Genomic DNA, 26,723 nt, shown 5'->3' on the forward strand with positions numbered 1-26,723 from the left:
CAGCCCCTCTGCCATTACAGATAAGACCAGGGGAGGCACCCGACCTAAGGAACAACCAATCCATCCATAAGTTGGCCTGTGACTTATGATGATGTGGCTTGGCAATTAGACAACTACTCTGATTCTCCCTGGTAACTTGAACCAGGACATGTGGAATAAATTGGCCAGTTGGTAATAGGAGGAGAAGCAAAAGACAAGACTGACTGAATCTTGTTACTAGCAGAGTACTAGAGTTCAAAGCACAACTTCCTTATACTACAGAGCACCTCGGATTCTGATCAACCATCAAGCTGCAGTCTTTGCATGGGCCTCGCATGAGGCCCAGTTGTCAATTTTCCTGCAATCCACCTGGCCTGGCTACACAGATGAGATTCTCCTTTCCCTTTCTACTTCATGTTGTTTAAGAATAAATTTCCTATTTGTCAAAATCACCAAATGAGTTTCCTTCTTGCAACCAAAAGACCACGTCTCCCCATTCTCACTGTAATCAGATTCATTCTTACCTGGTTATGTTCCAGCTGAATGTTTTCCTAAGATGTACTAACAGCAAAGGAGAACTTTCCATGCAATCTTCCATTGTTACACACCCTCTGTACTTCCTTTCTTTTTTAATGTTCTTACCTGAGTGAATAAGAGATTATAGATCATCTTGAATCTTCTCTAATTCATATTTCTAAAAAGTTGATTATGTGCAATCTTCTATTATTTTTAACATTTTTTGTAGTGTAGCTCTTAAATAATTTTGTTCTACTTCTCAAAGCAGAGATGTTGAGAATCACTGTCCTAGAAAGTATGTAGAGTAGTAGACATAAATTATAACACTGGATGTCAGTCAATATTTTTTTTGTTGGTAAATACAAATAAAGTTGCATAAGAGCATGTTGTGCTCTGGATCTGAGATCTGCTGGAAGCTCCCATCATCTTTGCTTAGCCCTTAATGTGCATGATGAAAGTACCCCTTCCTAACACCAGAGGGCACTGTGCCGTCAGGATACTGCCAGCAACTGATTTTTGCAGCTGCTTCTATCAATACATTCCTAAACCACATTCAACCTCTCAGAAAAGCCTTCTGCTTTTTCTTTTTGCTATTCTTGGGCCAGGACTGGTTCTGAGGTTACATGAGAACAAGGGATTAAGAGAGGCTGCTAAAGACCAAGTTTCACAGGGATAAGAACAATCTGTAATTTTTTAGCCATTATTATTCTGCCTCTAGCAAATTCAGTATCTTGATCTTTCTGGTCCTCATTATTCTCATTTAAAATTAAGATACAATTCTGGCTTCCCTGGTGGCGTAGTGGTTAAGAATCCGCCTGCCAATGCAGGGGACACGGGTTCAAGCCCTGGTCCCGGAACATCCCACATGCCGCGGAGCAACTAAGCCTGTGCGCCACAACTACTGAGCCTACGCTCTAGAGCCCGCGAGCCACAACTACTGAAGCCCGCGCGCCTAGAGCCAGTGCTCCACAACAAGAGAAGCCACCGCAATGAGAAGCCCATGCACTGCAACAAAGAGTAGCCCCCCGCTCACCGTAAATAAAGAAAGCCTGTGCGCAGCAGCAAAGACGCAACACAGCCAAAAATAAATAAGTTGTTTTAAAAATTTTTTTAAATAATTAAGATACAATTCTCGGGAAAACATGTCTAATGAGCATAATTAAACAGTTTTGCATTAGAAGGTAAGACTAGATCCTGTTGATTCTCATTGCAATTTAAATATGGGAAGTCAGATTGGTTTACTTAAGCCTATAAAATTGTGTCTAACTACTGGAACTTCTTAAAGAGAATACCCACCAAGTACTATCAATAATCTACTCTTATTATAAAGCTTCTTCTAAATCTCATTAGTACAGGGGTTAGGGCTTCTTTCTTTCACAATCTAGATTAAGAGGTAGTTTTTCAAGCAAGGATTGTCTCAACACTCATTAATTCCCTCAACATATACTGAACATTAACTGTGTGCCAGGCTTATATCTGCTAGATGCTGGAAAAAATACACAAGTTGTGCTTTCGTGAAGTTTTCAATCTGAGGCAATAAAATATTTTTTTAATTGTAAAACTGAACTGATAGGTGCTATAAAGAGAGCTCCAGGAAGCTATCAGAATATATAACAGGGAGACTTGCCCCATCTGGTAAGGGTGGTCAAGAATGGTTCCCCTAAGGAAACGATTCTTGAGATCTAACAACTAAGTATGTGCTAAATATGCAAAAAAGGACCTGGGGCAGGCAGAGATGAGGATGGGGAGAATAATCTCAGCAGGTACAAAAAAAATCTGTGGGAGAAGACCTGAGAAATAAGGTCACTAAGGTTCAGTTCAGTGTATGGTGGGAAAGTGGGAAAGCAGGGCAGAGGCCCTCAAAGCCATGACTATCTTTATACTGAAAAACACTTAAAGAATTTTAAGTTGGAGGTTGCCACGATCCTATTTGTATTTAAAAATACTATTCTGGCGCCATGTGAAAAATGAACACAAAGTCAGGTTAGGAGGCTACTGATTATTGAGCTTCATGGAAGGATGACCCTGAAGGTGGCAAGTTGTCGAGAGCTGATGTTGAGAAAGTAAAATCCACAAAACTTGGTGATGGAGTATATAAATTATAAACGAGCTCATTGTGCTTCTGATTTCAAATCACCAACTGTTTTAAATTGGCTGGTAAATGAAAATAGAGCCATTGGATTACAAACACTGAGACCCCTGCCTGAGAGAATCCCTGGGGTCGGCGTGGTTATTTTCTTAAGCAAAAGATTCGCTGCATTCTCATGGGCTCTGTGGAAATGCTCCCCGATAGATTGGCGGTGGCGTGTACAAAGCAATGTCCGAGGAAGGGCGCTCGCCCCTGGATCACCAAGGCTTGGGTCTTGGGAACCCTGGAGTGCAATAAGGAGGGCTCGGTCGATTCACCGCCACAGACTTCGGGGCCCTGAGTAGTCCCCAGAACTCAGCAGTCACTCCAGGTCAGGTGGCGCCGAAGCAGCAGCGAACGTCGGCCTCCATTCCGGTGTTCATCCCACTGCCAGGGATGATATTCAGCTTGCCGGAGATTTGCCGGAAGCTCAAGACAGCCCCTCTTCTTCGCTACGGTGGCCGAAAAGGCCCTGGAATAATAAGCCAAGTCAGCCTGAAGAAGGCGCACGCGCATTGCGGACTTCTGGGCTCTGGGAAAGGCTCAATACCTGACGGGCAGAGAGTGCAGGTTTAGCGTCTGTAGTTTCTTCTCCCGCCCCGCCGCACCCTGATTTTCTAGAAGGGTTGTCGCCCTACAAGCTTGGTTTAGAGAAAGGAGGACCCGCCATTCCCCGTTGTCAATTAGCTGCCCGTCATCCATCAGGTTAGGAGGCGGAGTTTGGGCGCTTTCCTGTTGCATCAGCAGGTCCCTCCCGGGCCACGTGGCGCAAGCGCAGTGTTCCTGGGCGTTCCAATCCACCTCTGCCTGGCGACCACTGTCCTTTCCTCCTGACCGAAGTTTTGGGGTTTAGTTTTCTCTTAGTGGTTTGCCAGTGTCCGAGGAGAAGGCGAGTAGCCCTTCAGGGAAAATGGGAGACGAGAAGTCGGTGAGTGGGTTGAGTGGATCCTGGAGGCCGGGCTGGGGCTCTCCTGGTACCCGTGTTGCCCAACCGGGGGAGGGAGGGGGTGGAGGAACCCGAGGGGGGTGATGGAAATCCCGGACAAGTCAGGGCCCCCTTTGGAGAGGAATCTCAAATGGATAAAGCCGGACGGGGCTTAAGATCGTCTCTGGGACCATCCTCTTTTTGTAGATGAGGACACTGAGACCTTGAGTGTCTTGCTCAGAGCCACACAACTAATTAGAAGCCGAGACAATTAGAATCTAGGGCTTCGGACTCCTAGACTAGGGTATGTGGCTCTCTTTCGTCGGGAAGAATGTTGCAGAGCCTCATTTACTTTTAAAACCACCTACGGGTAAAAAGCCCCAGTTTAAGGAAGGGAAAACCAAGTCATCGAGATCTGCCCAAGTTTTGGGTGGTTTATAATAAATGGTGGAGACTGGATGACCCCAGCTGACAAACTCTAGAAAAGTTACACACTTCCCTGCATGGTGGTGGAGGCATGCCTTATACCATTCATAAATGCTCATTTCACCTCTGGACTTTCCCTTTAGTGTCATAATTTGCTTAGGAACATCTTCCCAGTCCTCTTCTGTGTACCAACTTTTGGGTTGAAATTTTAGATTGCTTTTACGTTGACATATAATATGTAAACTCGCCTATTTTTGTTTTGTTTTCATTGGAAGTAAAGAACAGTTGCCCATCACGATGTCACTTGTTATAGGAAAGGTGAAATGGGCCTCAGGGTTCCAGAGAGATCCATTTTAACGCCCTGGCTCTACTGTTTACTAGCGATGTACAAATGGGAAATTACTTACTTTCTTTGAGCCATTGTTCTCATTTGTAAAATGGAGAGGTATTTAGAAGACAAAAAAAACGTGATGTTAATTTTCTTCATCTTTACCATTATTCCTGTTCATTTAGCAAATATCCATGTGACCAAAACCAAAAACATTTAATCAGAGAAATAGAATTATTTCCCTCTCTTTCTGTTTTAAAGCTATACAGGCAGACTTGCAATTAATTTTTACCCTCTTTTTTTTAAATAAATTTATTTATTTTATTTATTTATTTTTGGCTGCACTGGGTCTCCGTTGCTGTGCGCAGGCTTTCTCTAGTTGTGGCGAGCAGGGGCTACTCTTTGTTGTGCGCGGGCTTCTCGTTGCGGTGGCTTCTCTTGTTGTGGAGCACTGGCTGTAGGCGCGCAGGCTTCAGTAGTTGTGGCACGTGGGCTCAGTAGTTGTGGCACACGGGCTTAGCTGCTCCGCAGCATGTGGGATCTTCCCGGACCAGGGCTCAAACCTGTGTCCCCTGCATTGGCAGGTGGATTCTTAACCACCACGCCATCAGGGAAGTCCCTTTTTACCCTTCTTTTCACCTGATATATTTGACTAATTACATTGATCATACAGTATGGTGAAGGCATACAGGTAATCTTATAATCATGTTGGTTAGTACTTGATTAGAATGGACTTAAGGTGTGTTCATTGTTCATCTATTGACTATAAATGAACCTTCAGAGTTCATTAAATCGTGAATACCTGAGTGGGGCAAGTGTTAGCTCAACATGAAATTCGGAGTCATATTTTAAAAATTTGTTTTGATTTTTAAATTATACACGTCATAAGTTTTATGAAATTGAAAAGAACAATCAGATTGTCCACAAGGGATAAATGGATAAATAATGGAATGTTATTTGGCAGTAAAAAGCAGTGAAATACTGATACGTGTAACATGGATGATCTTGAAATCATTATACTAACTGAAAGAAGCCAGTCACAAAAAACCAATATTGAATGATTCCACTTATATGAAATGCCCAGAGTAGGCAAAACTGTAGAGACAGAAAGATTAGTGGTTGCCAAGTGCTGGGGAGAGGGGAGAACAGGGAGTGACTGTTCATGGATACATGTTTCCTTTTGGGGTGATGAAATTGATCCTGGTGATAGTTGGGCAACTGTCTATGCACTAAAAACCATTGAATTATATGCTTTATGTGGGTGAATTTTACGGTACAGAAATATATCTTAATAAAACTTTAAAAAAAAATTCAAAGATCAAAAAAATATATGAAACAAAAGTCCTCTTGTCACATCCCCAGTTCTACCCTCAAAACTCCTTCACTGCTGATAACATCCCCACTTAGAGCTGACCACTGTCAACATCTGGGTGGGTATCTTTTTTTCCTGCCACTTGTAGGTTTCCTGAACCTAGAAAAATCATCTAACTTTTTAAAATTTAATCTTATCTATCAAATGGGAATAATAATGATAGTCATCTCACAGTGTTTCTATGAGAATCAGATGTGATTGTGGAGGAACTTTGTAAACTGTAAAACTTTATGTAGTGAAATTTGCATTAGAATGTTTCTATCTGAGCAGTTACAAAGAAGTAAGTAATTTATTTCTGAGAAGATGCTCTTTGGAGTATCCCATAATGTGGTTCCGTGTTTCTCGACCTCAACACTCTTGACATCACGGACTGGATAATTCTTTGTTGTGGGAATCTGTCCTGTGCGTTGTTGGATGGTTAGCAACCTCCCTGGCCTCTACCCACTCTGCCTGTTGTACGCACCACACCACACCGCCCTCCCACCTTCCCCCAACTCCCCACCCCCGGTTGTGACAACTGAAAAGGTTTCCAGACATTGCCAGGTGTCTGCTGGGGGCAAAATTGCTACCGGTTGAGAACCATGGTTAAGACCAGTTCTTGCCATTGGTTGCCTTTTTGCACAGGACTTACTGTAAAACTTTCTATGACTTCCTGGAATTGAATTGAATTGAATTCTAATTGAAGTACACATCTTTATGGTAACTTTTAGTGCTTGCTTCTGTCTAAGCCCTCATCTGTCTTAACTGACAGTGTTTCCTAAAAGGTTTAGTAATTTTCTCTCTCTCTCTCTCTCTCTCTCTCTAGCATTTCCAACAATAAGTTTCTGTGTACACCTAGAACAAAATTTCCTCCATTCTCAAAATCCAGCCTGTTGAAATCTTCTCCATCCTTTAAAGTCCTTTAAAGCCCTAACAGTTACTAGTGTCTTAGCTTATCTGACATCTGATCAGAGTACTACAGCTGTGTTCTTTTCTCCTTCAGGAGTTTCTCACATATATATGCCTTAGTTTCCCCAAAGAGATTAAGTTTGCACATGGTAGGGATTGGGTCTTATGTTTGCTTCTTCTACAGGGTTTAAAAAAAAATACTGTGAGCACAGAGGCTCTGGGTAGTACTTGTGGGATGGATGGATATATATTGCATTAGATTTTTTTTTCTGAAAATACTATTGAATAAATTGCATGCTTCTTGTAGCTATATATTTAGTATATGTCCATTTAAACCTGAAGCGAGAGTCATGTGAACAGGTAAAATGAATGAAATTTGAGGACTTGAATATTATCAAATAACTCTTCTACTTTTTTAGGGCTTGTCTTTATTGTAAGTTGTTAACTTGTCTTTGACAGTGGTGAAATTTTCTAGTCTTTCAAAATCAGATTTCCACTTAAAAAAAAATAGATGCTAAAATAACATCCTCAAAACTTTTCTGGAGGCAGCATGGATGGGTGTCAAATGAGATTAAAATGTAAAACCTTCATGCCTTTTTTGCTTATTTAGGTAGGTGCCAGTGAAGAGAAACGAAAGGAAGGAGGCAAGAAGAAGAACAAAGAAGGCTCTGGGGATGGAGGTCGAGCAGAGGTAAATGTTTTCAGGGCTCTGTCATCAAAGATTGACAGAGGCAGGGAGCTGTCTCAGACTCATCCTATGCGAGATTCTAATGGTTTTCGTGGGGTTTATAAGATGGCACTAGATGGAAAAATCAGGGAGAAGAATTAGGAAATTCTGAGAGGGGGAGAAAGACTTGCAGTTACTTGTTATTGAAAAAGGAAAACAACTGAAGTATGATTGTAAAATAATCTGTGGGATTAGATATTAGAACAAAAGTTGGTGAAAAGAGGACTGTGGTAATTAGTTGCCAGGTCGAATGCTAGCTGTCTGACCATTTCATTCAATGAGACGTTAAGAGACTTGGTGTTTGGGCTTTTACTGACTACAACAGAAACCAAAGAAAGCCTTGTTCCTTCACCCCATTAGCACTGTTTCCAACTGGACCTGCCACTGGAGTTTGGTTTTAAGCCAGGACAAATCTCCTTGCTGCCTCTCAAGTGTAGAGAAAAGGCTTTCAGTTCACCAGGCTCACACTAAAAGGAACTGGCATTTCAAGAGTCATCCCAGAATTGACCTGGTTCCTGGGTCTTGCTTTAGGAGGCAGTTAAGCTTGTCTTCCTACTTAGATTTTGAAGTTGAACTGCTGTGAACCGTGCTTGACTTTTTGCTTTTGTCATTGCAACCGTTTTGTTAGAGACTCTTTAGAAAACGACCAGAATGCAAGACAAAGGAATAGGTTTTTAAGAAGTACGCTATAGCACAGTAAACTGACTTTAAAGAGCTGTTTTTATAAATGTTGCATTGCTAAATTTATAGTGCTTCCACTTAATTTAGGGTAAGTTTGTAGGTGATCAAGAATCACTAAGTGTTTCTGAGAGCCCTGCATAACCGCTTCTGTTGTGTTTTGTCCATTATATCCCACTGTAATTGTGGGGAATTGTTGATTGTGAATTTCAGAATTTGTAAGTAAGTAAGAAAATGGCGTATGTTCCCTAATTTCTTTTTTGTACTTTCAATACAAGTAGTACATGCTGTTCTGTTACAGCTTGAGATTTAGCCTGGAAATAGGAAACAAAGGGTATAATTAGAGGACTTTTTTGAATAGAGAATTGTGCGTGTGACATGTGGTTGATTATATATGTTTTGAATGATCTGTCTGGAAAAAAAGTGTACAGTGAGATGTCGAAGACCTTTCTTCCTCCTCCATGCTCCCATGATCTGTGTACTTGTCTTGTTCCCCTTCTAAGGGCAGTGGGCAGGTCTCACTCTTCTTTTGCATCCGCAGAGCCAGGCACAGAGAGTATCTGCTCCATGAACGTTGAATAAATTAAGTTTGACACTAAGTTCTTCTGATCAGGAAGTGCCAAATGGACATGGAGATAAACAGCAGTAAGATACAGAGGGTCATGTGGGTGGGTAGGACTGTAGTGATGTCAGAGTATGTGGGACCAGGTAATGTGCTTTGGCCTGAGGGATTCAGAGCAGGGTTGTAGAATGATAGGCTTTGAGCTTTTAGTTAATTTATTGATGCTTCTTCATTGGGGATTATGGACCCCTGTGACAATTTAATGAAAAGCCCCCAAAGAGCACCCAAATGACTAAAGAAAGGGAAGGACTGTGGTCGGAGGGAATTATAAAGATATTAAGGCTCTTCCGTTTAAAAAACTGAAGGCCAAGAAAAAATATGATTGAAATGAGAAGGAAATTTTGTATAAGGGAAAAACAATAAAAGCACTACTTAATACAAGGTAAACTTTGTTTATATTATTTCTTCCACTTTTCTAAAAAGGAAAGCAAGTGTGTACTGATTATTTATTTCTTCATTTGTTGTCTTGCAGTTGAATCCTTGGCCTGAATATATTAACACACGTCTTGAGATGTATAATAAATTAAAAGCAGAACACGATTCCATTCTGGCAGAAAAAGCAGAAAAAGACAGCAAGCCAATTAAAGTCACCCTGCCTGACGGTAAACAGTTGGATGCAGAATCCTGGAAAACTACACCGTATCAAATTGCTTGTGGAATTAGGTATAAGCTATACCTGTCTGGACCTTCTGTTGTTTGTAGCTGAACTTTTTTTTTTTTTTAGCTTGCCAAGTTTTATCCTCATAATATTTTTATGTTCCTGTTCAATGTTTTTATTGTTTAATTTACCTTATTTGGGATTTTTAAAAAATCAAAATAATGTAGAGCTTTACAGTCAAGATTCAAAGTTAATATCTGAAAGAGTCAACTTCGGTCTTATTTTACAAAAGATTTTATATAATTAGTTCTCCTACTTTGATCATAAAATGTCACATAACCAAGCAGAGAGTACTTCACCTATTTTGACTAAAAAGTCTCAGTTTTAAAGTTAAAAATGAAGGTAACGCATCTCAAAATGGGAAAATTAAGAAACTAATATATGAAATATATTATTAAACTATATATGAAATATATGAAACTAACACGTGAAAAAATGTACTATTTTTTATAAAAGCTAGTGTTAAAACTTCTGTCGGGCTGGGGAGAAGTTATTTCAGGTAACTGAGAATTAGATGCATACTTTGTAATAGAGTAAATGCTTTCCTAATCTAATATGATTGGGATGAATAGTTGGTAAGTTTATCAAAAAAATGATAAAGTTGGGAAGGCATAAATTGATACATGTATCTTCTACCAAGTGTTGGCAAACTGGTCATAGCCTGTTTTTGTACAGCTCAAGAGCTAAGAATCGCTCTTATGTTTTTAAATGGTTTGAAAAAAATAAGACAACTAAGAATATGCAACAGAAACCATGTATGGCCTTCAGTCTAAAATATTTATATGGCTCTTTACAGAAAAATTTTGCCAACCGCCATTTAAACATTTTAATTTAAAACTTGTATATATTCATTTATTCACTAATATGTATATAAGGCCAAAGTTAGGGGGGTGGAGTGCTAATTAAACTTTTACATTATCTTAACACACTTGAGAAGCCATCTGAGTGCAGAAGCCTTCCAGATTTTTATGTAGTTGTTTCATCCACACCTGACTTGACAGTATTTTTTTAGTGACTTCCCTTTATCAAGCCTTCCCAAACATTCACCTTGGTTTGAATGTAATTCAAACCAAGAAACTGTAATTCCCTCGTTGTATTACTTATATATTTCTATTTATTTATAATAATTACATATTGAGCTGAAACAAATGAAATCATATATGAATTGTCAGAAATGGTTGATTATCATCAATTTCATATTGTTGAACCTAAGACATAAAATAACAAGTGCATAAACAAATTTGGGAACCATCATAGCTGATTCTTGGTAAGCCTACTATGCAACTGGTGGGAGTTAGGCCCACGAGCTATGTATTGGTATATGCCCTGGCCTTCTTACAGAAGGAATGGAATGTTGCTGTTAATTTGACAAGTACTTCTACCTAACATACTTCTGCCTTACTCCAAAGGAAGTAAGTAAGAAAGTTGTAATGTTAAGCAAGTTTCCACGTGAGATCATAAGTGACTAGATAGACCTTTAAATATCAGTTCAGCCTTTCACTTGAGAGATAATTTCGCAGGTGAGGTTAAAAGATTCCTCCATTGTTGCACAATGAGACTGTAGCTGTGTCAGTACTAAAATCCAGGCTCCTGTTAGTGCAAGAACTTTTTCTCTACATGCTACCGTATTGTTCTTCAGATTATGTTGTAATTTATCAAGTGGCCCATTGGAAAACTAATTTTCTCTTTTTTTGAATTAAAACTTTTATTGCGGTGTAAGTGTCATAACATATTAGTTTGAAAATATTTGAGGCGGGGAAACTGCTAGACTATTATAGACTGTCATTTCTCTAGCTGCACATTCACATCTGTAAGCTGACTAACCTTACTCAATACTGCTTGAGCCCCGCAGCTTCCTGAACGTCTCCTAACTTATATCTCTGCTTGCATCCATGCCCATTCTCAGCATTTGAAGTGCCATCTCCTCTCCTTTTCTTCCTGTCCAAATCTTTTGATGCTTTGTCCCCTCATTACTTTATGTTTTAAAGCCTGTCCAGACTTCTCTGAACTGTGCTGCTTTCCCCTCCTCAGCACTCCTGCGACTTCTCCACTTGGTGGGTCTAACATCTCATCACTTGAGGAGAGAGTTATCTTCTGTACTGTGTACTGGACATTTAGATGACATTTTTATCCGTATTATAAAATGTTTCATTAAGTAGTATTTCACTTCACCTGTATATTTGTTATAACTAATATCATCTTAGGCATTTGCAGAATTATGAGATTAGCATTGCTTCTCAGAGGAAAGATCTGTTATAGATTTCAAGCAGGATAAAAGCAGAGAGGTTATTTAGAACCATCTCCACCTCCCTTTTTTTCCTTTGGGATCTAAATAGCTTGGCTTTATGGAAAACTAATTTTGGAGAAATTTAAAGATAAACTACTGGAAATTGTTATTGTTTATAACAGTTGCCATGTCTGCTTAAACAAGAAGCATTAAATGAGGTCAAATAATAGTGTTCGGAATTTTCAGCATCTTCTAGTTATATTCTTAGGGACTTTTTTGAATTTTGTCACTTTTTCATTTTATTTCAGAAAGGTAAATGTACATCTATATATAATATACAGGCGTACCTCAGAGATATTGCGGGCTCAGTTCCAGACCACCACAATAAAGCGAGTATCACAGTAAAGCATGACACACGAATTTTTTGGTTTCACAGTGTATAAAAGTTGTTTACACTGTATTGCAGTCTATTAAGTGTGCAGTTGTTTGTCTAAACAAAAGTACATGTTGTAGTTTAAAAATACTTTATTACTAAAAAATGCTAACTGTCATCTGAGCCTTTGGTGAGTCATAGTACTAACATCAAAGATCACTGATCACAGATCGCCATAACAAATACATATAATAATAATGAAAAAGTTGGAAATACTGTGAGAATTAACAAAATGTGACACAGAGACACAAAGCGAGCAAATGCTGTTGGAAAAATGATGCCAATAGGCTTGCTTGATGCAGGGTTGCCACAAAAAAAAAACAAAAAAAACCTGCAGTATCTTCACAGTGCAATAAAAGGAGAGATATGCCTGTCTATAATGTTTATTTTCCTGTTCTTGTTCTCAAATTAACTGTTGTGCTGCAGAAAATTCTTTTTTAGAGTCTTGTGTTTTTATACATGTGTGTATGTTTTTCTTAAAAGTCAAGGCCTGGCTGACAACACTGTTATTGCTAAAGTGAATAAAGTCCTCTGGGACCTAGACCGTCCTCTGGAGGAAGATTGTACCTTGGAGCTTCTCAAGTTTGAGGACGAGGAAGCTCAAGCAGTAAGTTTTTATTCAGATTCACATTTGCAGACTTCTCCAGCTTATTACTAAAGCCAACGGGTGGCTAAAGTTGGTTGATGTCTCATTGTCATATTTGAAATCTTCGTTTTGTCTTTCATGTAGGAAACATAGTAAAAGTGCTTGTCTTATAAAATTAATAAGTGCACTTATTCAAGTTTATTTTTACTCTAGATACTTCAGTGGGGAAAAAGTGCTGGGAATTTTATTAAAAATTGATTAAGCAAGTAAAAATTGTTTTCTGCATTATTAGTCAACACTTAATCAAGATGCATATATTTAACAAATTCGAGCATGATTTAAAGTTCTCTTCCTATTGGGCAATTGATTTCTGTATTTTTCTTACCTTAAAATGCAGATCTGCTGAAAGCACTGTAAAAGTCAATCTGCATTTGATGGCAAAGTTTTCTCCTTATTTCCCCATGATGGAATACCATATAAGAAGAAGTAAAAGACGTTGTTTTAGTGGCAGTGGTTTACTTATGTATGTGAATCAGTGGCTTTCAAATGTATTCTGGAGTCCTTAAGTTTTTTATGAGAATTTAATTTTACTTATTATTTATTTATTTATTGAAGTATAGTTGACTCACATTATTAGTTTCAGGTGTACAGTTTTTATGAGAATTTAAAAAATCTTTATTTTGGTACCTTATTAATTAATCTTAAAAACATTGCTTTGGGTATATTCTGTCTCATCTGAATCATCACCTTAAAACCAAGTCCTACCTTTTGATTTCAAGGCCCGTATGTGGTCCTTGGTTTTATAATTGTACTGTAGGGTCAAGTTGTACCATCTTAGTTTTGTTTGGGGCCAATAAGAGAAAAGCAGATATAATTCTTAAGTGATGTTCCACAGCCAAGTGGAAGGCCAGAGCCAAGTTCCAAGCCAACTCAGATATTTTGAGTCAGTTCCAGGGATTGACTCAAAAGATCCCGGGGCCATGGCAGTTAATAAGACAGTCACATTGTGAGTGCCTGTTGTTTTCAGGAAACAAAATCCATCCCGTTTAATTAATGATGCTAAATTTGTATTTTAATTAGTTTGAAAACAACTAAAACAGATAATTTCTAAGGTACAAATACAATTTAGTAATTAGAATCATTTTAAATTAGGTTGGCTCTGAATGGAATCACATTGCAATCTATAGATTTGTAAATTTAGGTTTTCACATCTTGGGTTTATTTATAATAAACTTTATATATCTTTCAAAACAAACAAATTAATTTACAGCTTGTATGCCCAGACTCAAACCATCCCATTTTTCTTTGATTTTCAGGTATATTGGCACTCGACTGCTCACATAATGGGTGAAGCCATGGAAAGAGTCTATGGTGGATGTTTGTGTTACGGTCCACCAATAGAAAATGGATTCTATTATGACATGTACCTTGAAGAAGGGTAAGTTATGTAACTGGATAAAGAAAAATAAAATCTGAATTACTGTGGGTCCATACATTATTTTTAAAGAGTTCTCGATTAAGGAGGAATGATATAAAACTTATTGCTTCATAGTCACCAAGTACTCCCACTAACAAAACTTAAAGTGTTGTAGTAACTCACGATGTAGTAGAGAGCTCTCTTCTAGATCAGTGGAGGTGGAACCCTAAGCTATGTCGGGAAATAAAATGAAGCTTGGACCTCTCCTGTTCTTTAAACCCGGTTCTAAAGTTAGAGGAATGTTCACTAGTTGGAATGGTCTTCATGATGACCAAGGTCAAAGCCACTGAAAATATGAAAATAGTTTATAAAAACTGTCTAGTTTAAAATTCTTAATAAATAATGCAGGGGTCTAATTTTTTATATTGAAACTCTTGAAGTATTGTAAAGAAAGGTTCCCCCAAGCTGCGGTGTGAGTGGAATGGAATGGAAAGAGATTAATTATATTTTCTTCTTCAGGGGTGTGTCCAGCAACGATTTCTCTTCTTTGGAGGCTTTATGTAAGAAAATCATTAAAGAAAAACAAGCTTTTGAAAGATTAGAAGTTAAGAAGGAAACTTTACTGGAAATGTTTAAGGTAAATTGAACTGTAACATGGCTTCCACTTTTATTTCACTCATTAATGTTACTTATGTAAAGTACATTGGGCTCTATGCAGTGCTCTGTGGTGACCTAAATGGGAAGGAAATCCAAAAAAGAGAGGATATACGTATATGTATAGCTGATTCACTTTGCTGTATAGCAGAAACTAACACAACATTGTAAAGCAACTACTCCCATAAAAATTAATTAAAAAAAATAAAGTAGGGCTTCCCTGGTGGCGCAGTGGTTGGGAGTCCGCCTGCCGATGCAGGGGATACGGGTTCGTGCCCCGGTCCGGGAGGATCCTGCGTGCCGCGGAGCGGCTGGGCCCATGAGCCAGGGCCATTGAGCCTGCACGTCCGGAGCCTGTGCTCCGAAGCGGGAGAGGCCACAGCAGTGAGAGGCCTGCGTACCGCAAAAAAAAAAAAAAAAAATGTACATTGGGGCTTAGTGTACTAAGTTCTTTAGAAAAATTTAACAGTGTTTTTAAAACATGAAATACGTATTTATATTCATACGGTGATTAGATGTACTTTGAATTGTATTTTAGCTATAGTATTTAGAAGTAAAAATTAAAGGATGGTTATTTAAAAAATAATTTTTCCTATTTTCAGTACAACAAGTTCAAATGCAGGATATTGAATGAAAAAGTGAATACTCCAACTACCACAGTCTATAGGTGAGAACATCAAGTGTCATTAAATACCATCGGTGTATATGTCATTTTAAGTCTATGTTAAAATTCCTTTTAATTTATTTCTAGGTGTGGCCCCTTGATAGATCTCTGCCGGGGTCCTCATGTCAGACACACTGGCAAAATCAAGACTTTGAAAATACACAAAGTAAGCAATGTAACTTTGAAGGTGCTATATAAACGTATTTGTATACTAAAGATGTATGTTTAAACTTGCATTCGTTTCTCTTTTCAGCCATTTTTCTCTCGCATATTTAAGGGTGGATTTTTTCTCGTGCTGTCTACTGACTGTGGGCACTACGTGCCACTAGGCTTTTTTTTAACTGAAATTCTCTCAAGCACTGACTGAGTGACTCACCACTCATCACCAGAGCACGCGGGGATGGAGATTTGGAGGATTTACAAAACCACAGTCATGGGCCATCGTGGCTCTAAAAGCTTTGAGACTCACTGTAGGAGTGTGTGCTCTTGCCTTTTGTATGTCTAAGGTAGTAATTACCCAAGTTGTTCTTTTTTTAACCAAACTAATCCTGCCAGTCAGATTTTTTTTTTTTTTTGGCTGGTTGGTTGGTTTTCCATTTTTGCTGAATCATCTTGTGGGAGATGCCCCTGTAGTCAGTCGTGTTCGTGGAGTTGTGGTGTGAGTGGGTCTTGAGGGCAGGGCAATTTCAAGGGCGTTAAGCAGCCAGCTTTGTGCTGTGGAATGAGTACAGCCACCCTAGCAAGGCCTCAGCAACTGAGATGCTTACTACATGTGCACTTTTTGTGCCATTTTTCTTGTCATAAGGACTAAATATGAATTTGACTCATGATGTGACTGAGAGAGAAAACGTCTAACTCTTAAAATAAATGAGATATTTAAAAATTTGGGGACTTCCCTGGTGGCGCAGTGGTTAAGAATCTGCCTACCAATGCAGGGGACACGGGTTTGAACCCTGGTCCCAGAAGATCCCACCTGCGGTGGAGCAACTAAGCCTGTGCGCCACAACTACTGATCCTGTACTCTACAGCCCCCATGCTCCGCAACAAGAGAAGCCACTGCAATGAGAAGCCCGTGCACTGCAAGGAAGAGTAGCCCCCGCTCGCCACAACTAGAGAAAACCTGCGTGCAGCAACAAAGACCCAACACAGCCAAAATAAACAAATAAATTTATTTTTCAAAAAAATTTGAATATTATCTCATGATTATTCCTTCTTTTCAGAATTCCTCCACCTACTGGGAAGGCAAGGCAGATATGGAGACTCTGCAGAGAATTTATGGCATTTCATTCCCAGATCCTAAAATGTTGAAAGAATGGGAGAAGTTCCAAGAGGAGGCTAAAAACCGAGATCATAGGAAAATTGGAAGGGTATGTTTAAAAGAATAATGATGTGTGTAGACTGAGTTTTCTTTATTTTCATTTGAATTGAAATTGTATTACGTACCAGGAATCTACTTCTGCAGAGATGCTGTAGCTTTCAGTAATTATTGTACTGTCCCGTGAAAGCTGTAAATTACTTATTCAGTGTCCACATTATCTTTCTAGAGTGTGTTCAGTACCGCACAGAAGTTCATTTTGACTACTCCTTTTATTGAGAACAAATGCTGATGACCTACATTTTTCTTTAAAAAAAGTATAGCAGCATAGCAGCATTTCATAGAGCTAGGAGATGCTTTAGAAATCCACTGGTCTCACTGACTTATTTTAAAGATGTGGAGGGCTTCCCTGGTGGCGCAGTGGTTGAGATTCCGCCTGCCGATGCAGGGGACACGGGTTCGTGCCCAGGTCAGGGAAGATCCCACATGCCGCGGAGCGGCTGGGCCCGTGAGCCATGGCCGCTGAGCCTGCGCGTCCGGAGCTTGTGCTCCGCAGCGGGAGAGGCCACAGCAGTAAGAGGCCCGCGTACCGCAAAAAAAAAAAAAAAAAAAAATGTGGAAACTTAAGTCCCAGGAAGATTCATCTGCTTGTTGCCCAAGATGACATAGCAAGTCATTGATGGATTCTGTGGTGTCCTTTTCTTTATTCTTCTACCCCTGACTGTTTTCTAAGCTGTCAGTTGGGTTTGGTAAAAATACTCCCTTCTAGAAGAGTGTTTACTCTGTGCTGGGCGTCAGGTCACGGCTGTTAGGTTGTGAAATTTGAGCACAGGCAGCATCCACTGTCCTGTGCTGCTGACTGCCTGAAATAAGATCCAGCAGGAAGGAGGCCAGCAGCAATTGGGGTCCCTCCCTGAGGAGTTGGGCATTTGGTGGGCAAAAAGGTAGGAGGGTGTGCCTCTTTCACCATGACCCAAAGTTAGCCAACTTCTTCTCCATCTTCTCTTTCATTATCAGTGTCTTTTTCTCAGTCTCCTTCCTGCTGTTCTTACTTTAAAAAAAAAAAAAAAAAAAGAAAGAAAGAAAGAAAAAAAAGGGAGGGAGGGAGGATCGTTGAGCTTTGAGGAATTAAGACTGAGAGCCCCTGCTGTGCACAGTAGAAGAGAACTAAGACCCTTGCTCCGTGTGACTCTTGGGTAAACTTGACTGGATTCGGGTATGTAACAGTCAGAGAATGTACTTGTGCTAAGTGGTAAAGCACCTGCAACACCAGAAATGTCAACATGTTTTCCTTGATTTGGGAATGGCACCAATTAAAATGTGAAGCATCATGACCATACTCTGAACTCAAGAACGCTGAAGTTTGTGTTGATATTATATACATATATAAACTTTCTTTTGCTTTCGTTTTACCCAGGACCAAGAGCTGTATTTCTTCCATGAACTCAGCCCTGGAAGTTGCTTTTTCCTGCCGAAGGGAGCGTACATTTATAATACACTTATTGAATTCATCAGGGTAAACCATATTCGTCACTTTCTTCTGTAGATTTAAGGCATAAGTTGATTTTATTAAATAAGATCTGCCAAAGGGAAAGATAATCTTTTGTTTGAGAAGAAACATTTCAAATAATAAATGAAAATGGACGTATGAGGTCTCATAAAATGTTTAAAAAATTCTTTCCTTCTAATACATGATCTTGTCCACGTACGTGGGTGTGCACGCATGAGACAAGCTGGTGAGCCTGCAGTGGGGCCTGTAACCCTTTACACAGGAGCTCTGTGGCTTTCTGACCATTCATTTGTATTTTCCTAGAAAAAGCAAGTTAATCTTTACATTGCTTTTTTTCTTTGTAAACTATGAAGTGTTTCAAGCATACATTTGTAGAGAATAATACTGCCAACATCTCTGTACTCCCACCTAATTTAACACATAACTGCATTGGACTATATTTGCTTCAGATTTTTTAATTGAGGTAAAGTAATACATATATAGTAAGGGGAAAAAAAACTCCCCTTTGAGAGCCCTTTCTGATCCATTTCCCTCCTTTCCTAGAAGCAACTACTGTTTAGAAGTTAGCATGGTTGGATTCTTTTTGTCCATGTTATTTTTACATCTACCCTGTAAATATGTACCCTAAATTATAGTGTTATAGTGTTTGTGTGCTTCAAACTTACATACGTGAAGTCTCATTGTATATCAGTCTGCACTGTGATTTTCATTTTAGATAGGTACAGATCCAGTTTGTTTCCAGTTGTTACGTATTAGTCTGTCATATAACTACCACAGTGTTCATTTCTTTACTGGGGGACACTGATGTAATTTCCCATTCTCCCGTATTACCAGCTGTGCTGCAGTAGCCTCCTTATGCGCATGTGCAGGCGCTTCCTCTTCGGTGTACACCTCCAGGGGGAGCTTCTAGATTATAAGATGTACATCTTGAACTTTACTAGATAGTATAAAATTGCTCTTGAAATTTTTACTTCCACCAGCAGTATAAGCATCTATTCCTTACAGAGGCATTGTATTTGTTTTCTAACAGAGTGAATATAGGAAACGAGGATTCCAGGAGGTGATCACCCCAAACATCTACAACAGCCGACTCTGGATGACCTCGGGCCACTGGCAGCACTACAGCGAGAACATGTTCTCCTTTGAGGTGGAGAAGGAGCTGTTTGCTCTGAAACCCATGAACTGCCCGGGACACTGGTATTCTGCAATTTTGAGTTTCTAGCAAAGATTTTCTTGCAATCAGTCCCAGATTGTTTTCCTCCTTTGAAAGTATTTTGTGAAAACCAAATTATGTAATCAGAAGAGTATTTAAATGCATCATCATTGTGGTGTTGTAACATCTTCTGTGCCCAGCTAGATCCTCAGATCTACAGATAGTCAAGAATGGAACTGGGGTAGCAGCAGTGAACAGGCAGAATACAGAACAGGGGCGACTGAATATGGGGCACAGCAGTTTTGTTTTTTTTTTTAAAGAAACATGTATCAAAATCTACTGCTGATGAATTGACCTCCTTGGAAAATCTTCCTTGCCTTGAGGCCGCTCACTTTCTATCCTTGAAAGTTGGGTGAAGAGCAGCGTGGCGGCAGACTAGGGAGAGCTGTGGCTGTAGGTGGCTGAGTCATCGCTCCTAGCACTGCTCCCAGTAGCAAGACCTCAAGGGCAGAGGGCTGAGACAGAGGAGTCTCCACAAGGGGACTAGCTTGTAGGTCAGGGAACCAAGGTCAAGTTCATTCTTAGTTTTCCCAGATTCTTCAAAGTTTCTGAAGCACTTTCAGACTAAGAGGGAACTGAAGCACTTTTGAGAGCAACAAGAAAGTACAGACTTTAGTTTCTGCTGATATAAATGATTTGTATATAGCTAAGATTTTCTTTAAAATATGAGCCTTACAGGCAGTCCTCAAATTAATAGAGATTGAGCACAAGGCTATGACTCCAGACTTATGGGAATACATTTTTTTATTTTCTCTTAGTTATAGATGGTTGTATTATAATTTATTTGCTACTTTATTCATGCAAGTGCTTACACTGTTGTATGAAGCCCAGACTTTGAAAAGTGTTGATTGTGTGAACAACTAGAACCAGTAGCTTTTTGACAGCCTTCCTTATAGTATTAGAGAAGCAGTTTTATTCTTGTGAAATTAAATATCAGTGGATTTTACTTTTCTGTTTTCTTTAGCCTTATGTTTGATCATCGGCCAAGATCCTGGCGAGAGTTGCCTCTGCGAGTAGCTGATTTTGGGGTGCTTCATAGGAATGAGCTGTCGGGAGCGCTCACAGGACTCACTCGGGTACGAAGGTTCCAGCAGGATGACGCTCACATATTCTGTGCCATAGAGCAGGTATGAGACGCTGGGGTGAAACACTTGGAAAAGAAGTGTCACAAAACTTGAGGAAAATTAATGACCACTGTGTCCCTGTTTTTTTTTTTTTTTTTTTCATTTAAAGATTGAGGATGAAATAAAAGGTTGTTTGGATTTTCTGCATACAGTGTATAGCATATTTGGGTTTTCTTTTAAACTGAACCTGTCTACTCGCCCGGAAAAATTCCTTGGAGATATTGAAGTATGGAATCAAGCTGAGAAAGTAAGTGGTGATTTTCAGCGTGCTTCAATATTATTTGACTGAAATTGGCTTGCGCCATAATGTGAGAAAGCAAAGCCTCTTTAAATGGATAAAAGCGAAAGAAAATCGGAAATGGTTTCTAGGCTTGTATAAGCTAGTTTTTTTTCTCTATGATTTTGTATTTTAGAAATGGTTGAATGTTCTTTTAGTCATCAAGCTGTAACCTTTAAAGGGGTTTGTGTATGAGTATGTCTAGGTGGACAAAATGGTAAAACAAAGAATAGTGACACATGAAAGTAGCTGTAGTATTTTTAGTCTCAAATTAGGCTGGAAGAAGTTGCATTTGACCAGAAGTTAAAATCATTTTGCTTTATCCTTAGCAACTTGAAAACAGTCTGAATGAGTTTGGTGAAAAGTGGGAATTAAATCCTGGAGATGGAGCTTTCTATGGTCCAAAGGTCAGTACCAAAGTCACTTTGAGAGTAATATATCTTTCATTTTTGCGTGAAGAAGAGATTACTTTAAAATAAGTTTTAAAAAATTCAACCCTAATACAACCCAATCTTTGCTTCTTAGATTGACATACAGATTAAAGATGCCATTGGTCGGTACCACCAGTGTGCAACAATCCAGTTGGATTTTCAGTTGCCCATTAGATTTAATCTTACTTTTGTAAGGTGAGTTTCTAATGCCTGCTCTGAATATTCTTCTTCAAGGACGTATAGAGAAATACATATATATATATATATATATATATATGTATATATATATATATATAAAATAAAGCAAAACAAATCTTTTCTTTCTAGCCATGATGGTGATGATAAGAAAAGGCCGGTGATTATCCATAGAGCCATCTTGGGGTCAGTGGAAAGAATGATTGCTATCCTCACTGAAAACTATGGGGGCAAATGGTAATTTTTGTCATTGTTTCCTTCTGTTTTTGTCTGGACCGTGTAAATTGACTGTCAGAAATGTCTGCTGTCCAATTTAGTTATATGATGGAAAGGAAGAATGATTCTAGTTGGTCACTTCTAATTAATGATAAGTGTTCACTAAAAAGTAAGGAATCACAATCTAAACCCAAACTTTTTAGCTCTATGAATGTTTGTTGTGAGTAATTATTTTTATTTTAGCACTTGATTTGTTTGAATATTATATAAATGCTTTCTAACTAGGAATTATTATTCAGTAAGAAGCTTATTGTTTTGATTGCTTTTCAAGTAACTTTGGGAATTTATAAAAGTTTGATGTTTTTGTCTGAGTAAACAAGAGTAGGCTTTTAGCAATACTTTGTTCAGTGTTGCTGATCATAATAAACAAGTATTTTAGACTCTGTAGAAGCCAAGGTTTTTTTTCTTTTGATTGAAAGTACAGACTCCAAACTGATCATCATTTTTGTGTCCTATTTCTAGAAGCTTATGTTTCTACTGGCAAGATATAAGCACATGACTTGCATTTTATTTTCTAAGCAGCTTTATCTGGGCCCACATTTTGTAAAGGCAGTTGAAAACAGCACATGGTTATAAAACACCCATTTTGTAGAGCCTGACAGACTACACTGTAGTCATCTCAGTTTCATGTGTAATTTGGTTACTTCAGACGTAGGGTGGGGTGGCAGTGTCATACTTGTAAATGAAATAAGCTAATCTTCTTTTAGTTATATTTCATGAAATCACATCAAATGTGGGCAGTATTCTCTATGCACAGTCTAGAGAATAGGGGGATCCTCAGATAACTGCTCTACGAAACCTGTAGTAGGTGGGGGGAAAAGCCCACAGTTTGGGTAGAATTTAGTGCCTACTCCAGCCTTTTCCCTAATGTAACAAAACAACTTGAACATAGAGGAGTGACCAAGAGAAACACTGGCCTGATGTGTGCAGCATGGGGAGGGGTTAGACACCTGAAATACCTGAAAGGTAGAATTGAGGATGGGGTCACCTTTTAATAAGTAGTGAAAACACACTCATTTTTACCAAGTACCATCACCAGTTATTATCGGTTCCAATTTGTTGAATCCTGCAAAGTGGATCTTGAATAAACTGAAGGTACAGTCTTTGTCCCCCAGTGAAGAAAAAGTAATAAAATAACACTTGAACAAAATAACTTTTTGAGTAAAATAACTTGAATCACTAAGTGTTTCTTAAACTATGTTAAGCCCTCTGGCAGCAGGCATATGGTGTTCTGTTACCTGATGCGTTGAGTTGTGGGCTGTAGTCCCTGCCCTCTGTTTGCTTTGCTATATCTGCTTAGCAAGACAAATCTTAGTTACAGGTTTTCCTGATTTAGGGTTAGTTTTCTCCTCCTGAATCTCCCTTTAGTCCTTTTTGGATATTGAAAAAAAGCCAAGTTTTTTAAAGTGGCCCTTGTGTGTTTCAGGAAATGGTACTGAAGAGTAATCTAAGAATTGTGCCATTCTTGTTAAGGAAAGTGCCCAAATCCACATTAAATGTTTTTAATTTCTTCTAAAGGCCCTTCTGGCTGTCTCCTCGCCAGGTAATGGTAGTTCCAGTGGGACCAACATGTGATGAATATGCCCAAAAGGTAATCCTTAAGTATGACTTACTTTAAATTTAAGAGCTGTCGCTCAGCTTTTCAATCTCATAAACTACGTGTATTCTTGGTAAATCAAGCTGCTTGCGATATAGAGAAATGTTTCTGTTTCAGTCTTTGGTAAGCCTCAGTAGATCATATTACCTCTTTAATGCTTTTTTATGTGGTTCCATGGTTAGTAGACTTAATTTAGAGAGTGCATACTTGTAGTTTTTAGTTTTTAGCATTAGTAAATGGCAAATGCTTCAGTATGACATGTAAATTCAAATGCATAGTGCAGTTTAAACTGCTCTTTGACTTCAGTAATTTTGCTTTGTTTCTAATGCACATTTCTTTAATTTGAAACTTTTTTTCAGGTTAATGGCATGACAGAGCAATGTTTGCCTTACCTACCAAAAAGCTACCTTACTAACAGATGTACACATATCCATTCATACTTCATACCTTAAAGACTAGAACACTCTGTTCTGTTATAGCAACAATTTCATACTAAGGAATTTCAAATTATCAAAAGCTGATATTAAAAAAAGCATTGTTTCATAACTGGCAAAGTAATAAATTGGCTAGTTAAAACAGACAAAAATCTAAATATCAATGAATAACATTGTAACATCAAAACCACCATGTTTTCAGGTCATCAGAATAAATTGCACTCGGGTCTCAACTGTCTTTAAGAAATAAATGATCATTAAAACAGCTGATAGGCAAACCATTCAAGATATACTGTGTTCCTATTACTGCACATGGTAGTTTTAGTTAGAAATGATCAGAATCAGCTATGCTCCATGTTTAATGGATTTTACTTTATTGTATTTGCATTAAGGAAGAAAGTCTGTATTAGTTAACTCACTTTTCAACTGGAGATAGTACAGACTTTCTCCTTTCCATCTGGGGGTGGAGTAGCGTTTAGAATTACGTGGGGTGGATTTTGGTTATATTGAGTGGACGGGAGGGTGAGCACTGCTATTGATACTTAGTGACTAGAGACCACGGTTGTTAAACAGCCTAAAATTACCAGGCTTCCTCCCCGATTACAGAATAGCTCAACTCACATGTGCAGAGGACTCGTGTTAAAAAAAAAAAAAAAAAGACACTAGTGCTTTATTCTTTAAAATAGGTTACAGTTGAGAGTGAAGTCTTATCCTGGCACTCTAATAAACTAAGTAAGAACCCTTCTGAAATTTGCATACTTATAAAATCCCAGGAGGTTCATTGGTTAATGATCACTAAGGCACAACAACCTATTAGTGAAATAAAAATGGTTCATTCAGATCTTTTTTTCATATTAGTGGTAATTGGTTGTCAGATGGATGGAAAATTTAAGCTAGTTTATTTAATTTAATTCACAATTTATCTCTCGAGCAGAGTATATAGTTTTGTAGTTCTAAGTCACAATAATATATGCTTCAGTATATCTGTTAACATTCCTTTTTAATGCTGGCATGATTATCCAAATTGTTTGTTAAATAAAAATATTTAAGATCAAAATATAATTCTGATTTTAGATCTGAAGAACCCTCTATCTCTATTTAAATAGGTACGGCAACAATTCCATGATGCTAAATTCATGGTGGACATTGATCTGGATCCGGGCTGTACGTTAAACAAGAAGATCAGAAATGCACAGTTAGCGCAGTATAACTTCATCCTAGGTAAGAAAGGAGACTCAGCAAAGAAAACCTGCCAACCTTTAGGAAAACTTGAAATGCTGAGACTTAGGCTGAAGAGAACTGCGGCCATCAGTAGTTCTTTCCAGTCCTGATCTCAAACTGTATGTTTGTTCCGTTGATGTAACAAAGAAACACTTTGGTTTGAAAAAGAGTACTTGAAAGGTTTGTCTAAAAATCTCCCCTTCACCTCCTATTTTTTCATATGGTGAATTTTTATTAAGTTGGCTGGATTAAGTGACTTGGTAAACACAGCAGTTCTAGTCATTGCAAAATGGTGAGTTGGGGTTTTTTGTTTTGTTTTTTAATGACTAGATTTGGTCACCTGTACATTTTAATGAATCAGAAGCTACAGGGTGGATTTCTGTTCCAATATTCAATAGGAGTCCTTTCACCTAACAAAGCTTTGTGGGTTTTGGTTTAGTTGTTGGTGAGAAAGAGAAAACCAGCAGCACTGTCAATATCCGTACCAGAGATAACAAGGTGCACGGAGAACGTACTATTTCTGAAACCATCGAGTGGCTCCAGCAGCTCAAGCAGTCCCGCAGCAAACAGGCAGAAGAAGAATTTTAAGGAAGAACTTTGCCCAGATTGGCTCAATGGAAAAGGATGAGCATGTTTCCATAACAGTAACTTTGTACAATTGAAAACATCAGCTTCTACTGACCTTGGAATCGTTTGGCAGAGTCTGCAGACATGAATGCAGGATCAACCATGTTTGACCTAGACAGATTTTAGAAAATATGTATTTGAAGGAGTTAATTAAAAGTGACACAGTAAAGTGATTTTATTCATTAGATTTCTGACCACTGGAATAAAAACATGAGGAATGCTCTGATGCAATGTGGAAGAATGTTTTTGTAAATTTAATACAGCTAAAATAAAATTTTTTTCAAATTTGATTAATGGAAAAGAAAGATTAGAATTGGATTATAATCTAGAAATAAAAACTTTTATTCACGTAAGTTTCAACTGCTCTGTCCCTCATGTCCGTACAAACCTACCTGGAACAAATGGCGTGATTCAATACTTATCTTTTATAATACAAATGATGTAAGTTGGGTGGAGGGGTAAGATCTGTAGTGTGCTGCTGTTCTCAAACGGGTCTGAACCAGGTGCCTGCTTCTCAGTCACAGGGTGACATCGCGTAGGAATGTCACCTAACTGTTTTGCGATGCAAACCTTTTAAAACAAATTAAAACCAACCATGAAGCTAATTTAGAGTAGATTTGCACAAATATTTAAGAAGAAGGATGAGTCTTCAAAGAAATGCATGTTCATAGATGTAGAGAACAAACTAGTGGTTACCAGTGGGGAGAAGGAACAGGGGAGGGGCAATAATAGGGGTAGGAGATTAAGAGGTACAAACTATTAGGTATAAAATTGGCTACAAGGATATATTGTGCAACACAGGGAATATAGCCAACATTCCATAATGAATATAAATGGATTATAACCTTAAAAATTGGGAATCACTATATTGTGCACCTGTAACTTATATAATATTGTACATCAGCTACACTTCAATTAAAAAAAAAGAAATGTGTGTTTATGGCAGGCTGTTCTGGGCCATAGAATCCTTTATACAAATTCCCTGTTGTCTCATAAAGGATAATTTATGATTTTTTTTTTAAACCATTGAATGGTGTTTGGGAGAACACCACAAAGTAAGGAATTTCTTATGTGGATACATATCAATTCCTCTTTAGTTTTTTTTTTTTTTTTTTGTGGCACGCAGCCCTCTCACTGTTGTGGCCTCTCCCGTTGCAGAGCATGGGCTCCGGACACGCAGGCTCAGCAGCCATGGCTCACGGGCCCAGCCGCTCCACGGCATGTGGGATCTTCCCGGACCGGGGCACGAACCCGTGTCCCCTGTGTCCCCTGCAT

General features: G+C 38.6%; 1 protein-coding gene across 1 annotated transcript; it reads left to right on the forward strand.

Annotated features, from left to right (window-relative positions):
• Positions 1 to 1,609: 1,609 nt before the first annotated feature.
• Positions 1,610 to 25,801, forward strand: TARS1 (threonyl-tRNA synthetase 1). Its single transcript, XM_079916585.1, has 19 exons — positions 1,610 to 3,551; positions 7,173 to 7,253; positions 9,062 to 9,252; positions 12,391 to 12,514; positions 13,810 to 13,931; positions 14,430 to 14,547; positions 15,167 to 15,231; positions 15,316 to 15,394; positions 16,449 to 16,595; positions 17,961 to 18,059; positions 19,084 to 19,250; positions 20,231 to 20,393; positions 20,500 to 20,637; positions 20,997 to 21,074; positions 21,193 to 21,293; positions 21,426 to 21,530; positions 23,088 to 23,160; positions 24,707 to 24,821; positions 25,261 to 25,801. The coding sequence occupies exons 1-19, from the start codon at positions 3,534 to 3,536 to the stop codon at positions 25,407 to 25,409; spliced, it is 2,133 nt and encodes a 710-aa protein (XP_079772711.1). The 5' UTR covers positions 1,610 to 3,533; the 3' UTR covers positions 25,410 to 25,801.
• Positions 25,802 to 26,723: the final 922 nt, after the last annotated feature.

The sequence above is a fragment of the Stenella coeruleoalba genome (genome assembly GCF_951394435.1).
Source record: "Stenella coeruleoalba genome assembly, chromosome: 3".
In the NCBI taxonomy this organism is placed as follows: domain Eukaryota; kingdom Metazoa; phylum Chordata; class Mammalia; order Artiodactyla; family Delphinidae; genus Stenella; species Stenella coeruleoalba.

Bases quoted from the DNA above. Each gene is read 5' to 3' on its own strand.
- TARS1 (XM_079916585.1), top strand. The intron at 15,395-16,448 runs GTAAGCAATGTA...CCTTCTTTTCAG, and splicing joins AGACTTTGAAAATACACAAA to AATTCCTCCACCTACTGGGA. The intron at 24,822-25,260 runs GTAAGAAAGGAG...GTTTTGGTTTAG, and splicing joins GCAGTATAACTTCATCCTAG to TTGTTGGTGAGAAAGAGAAA.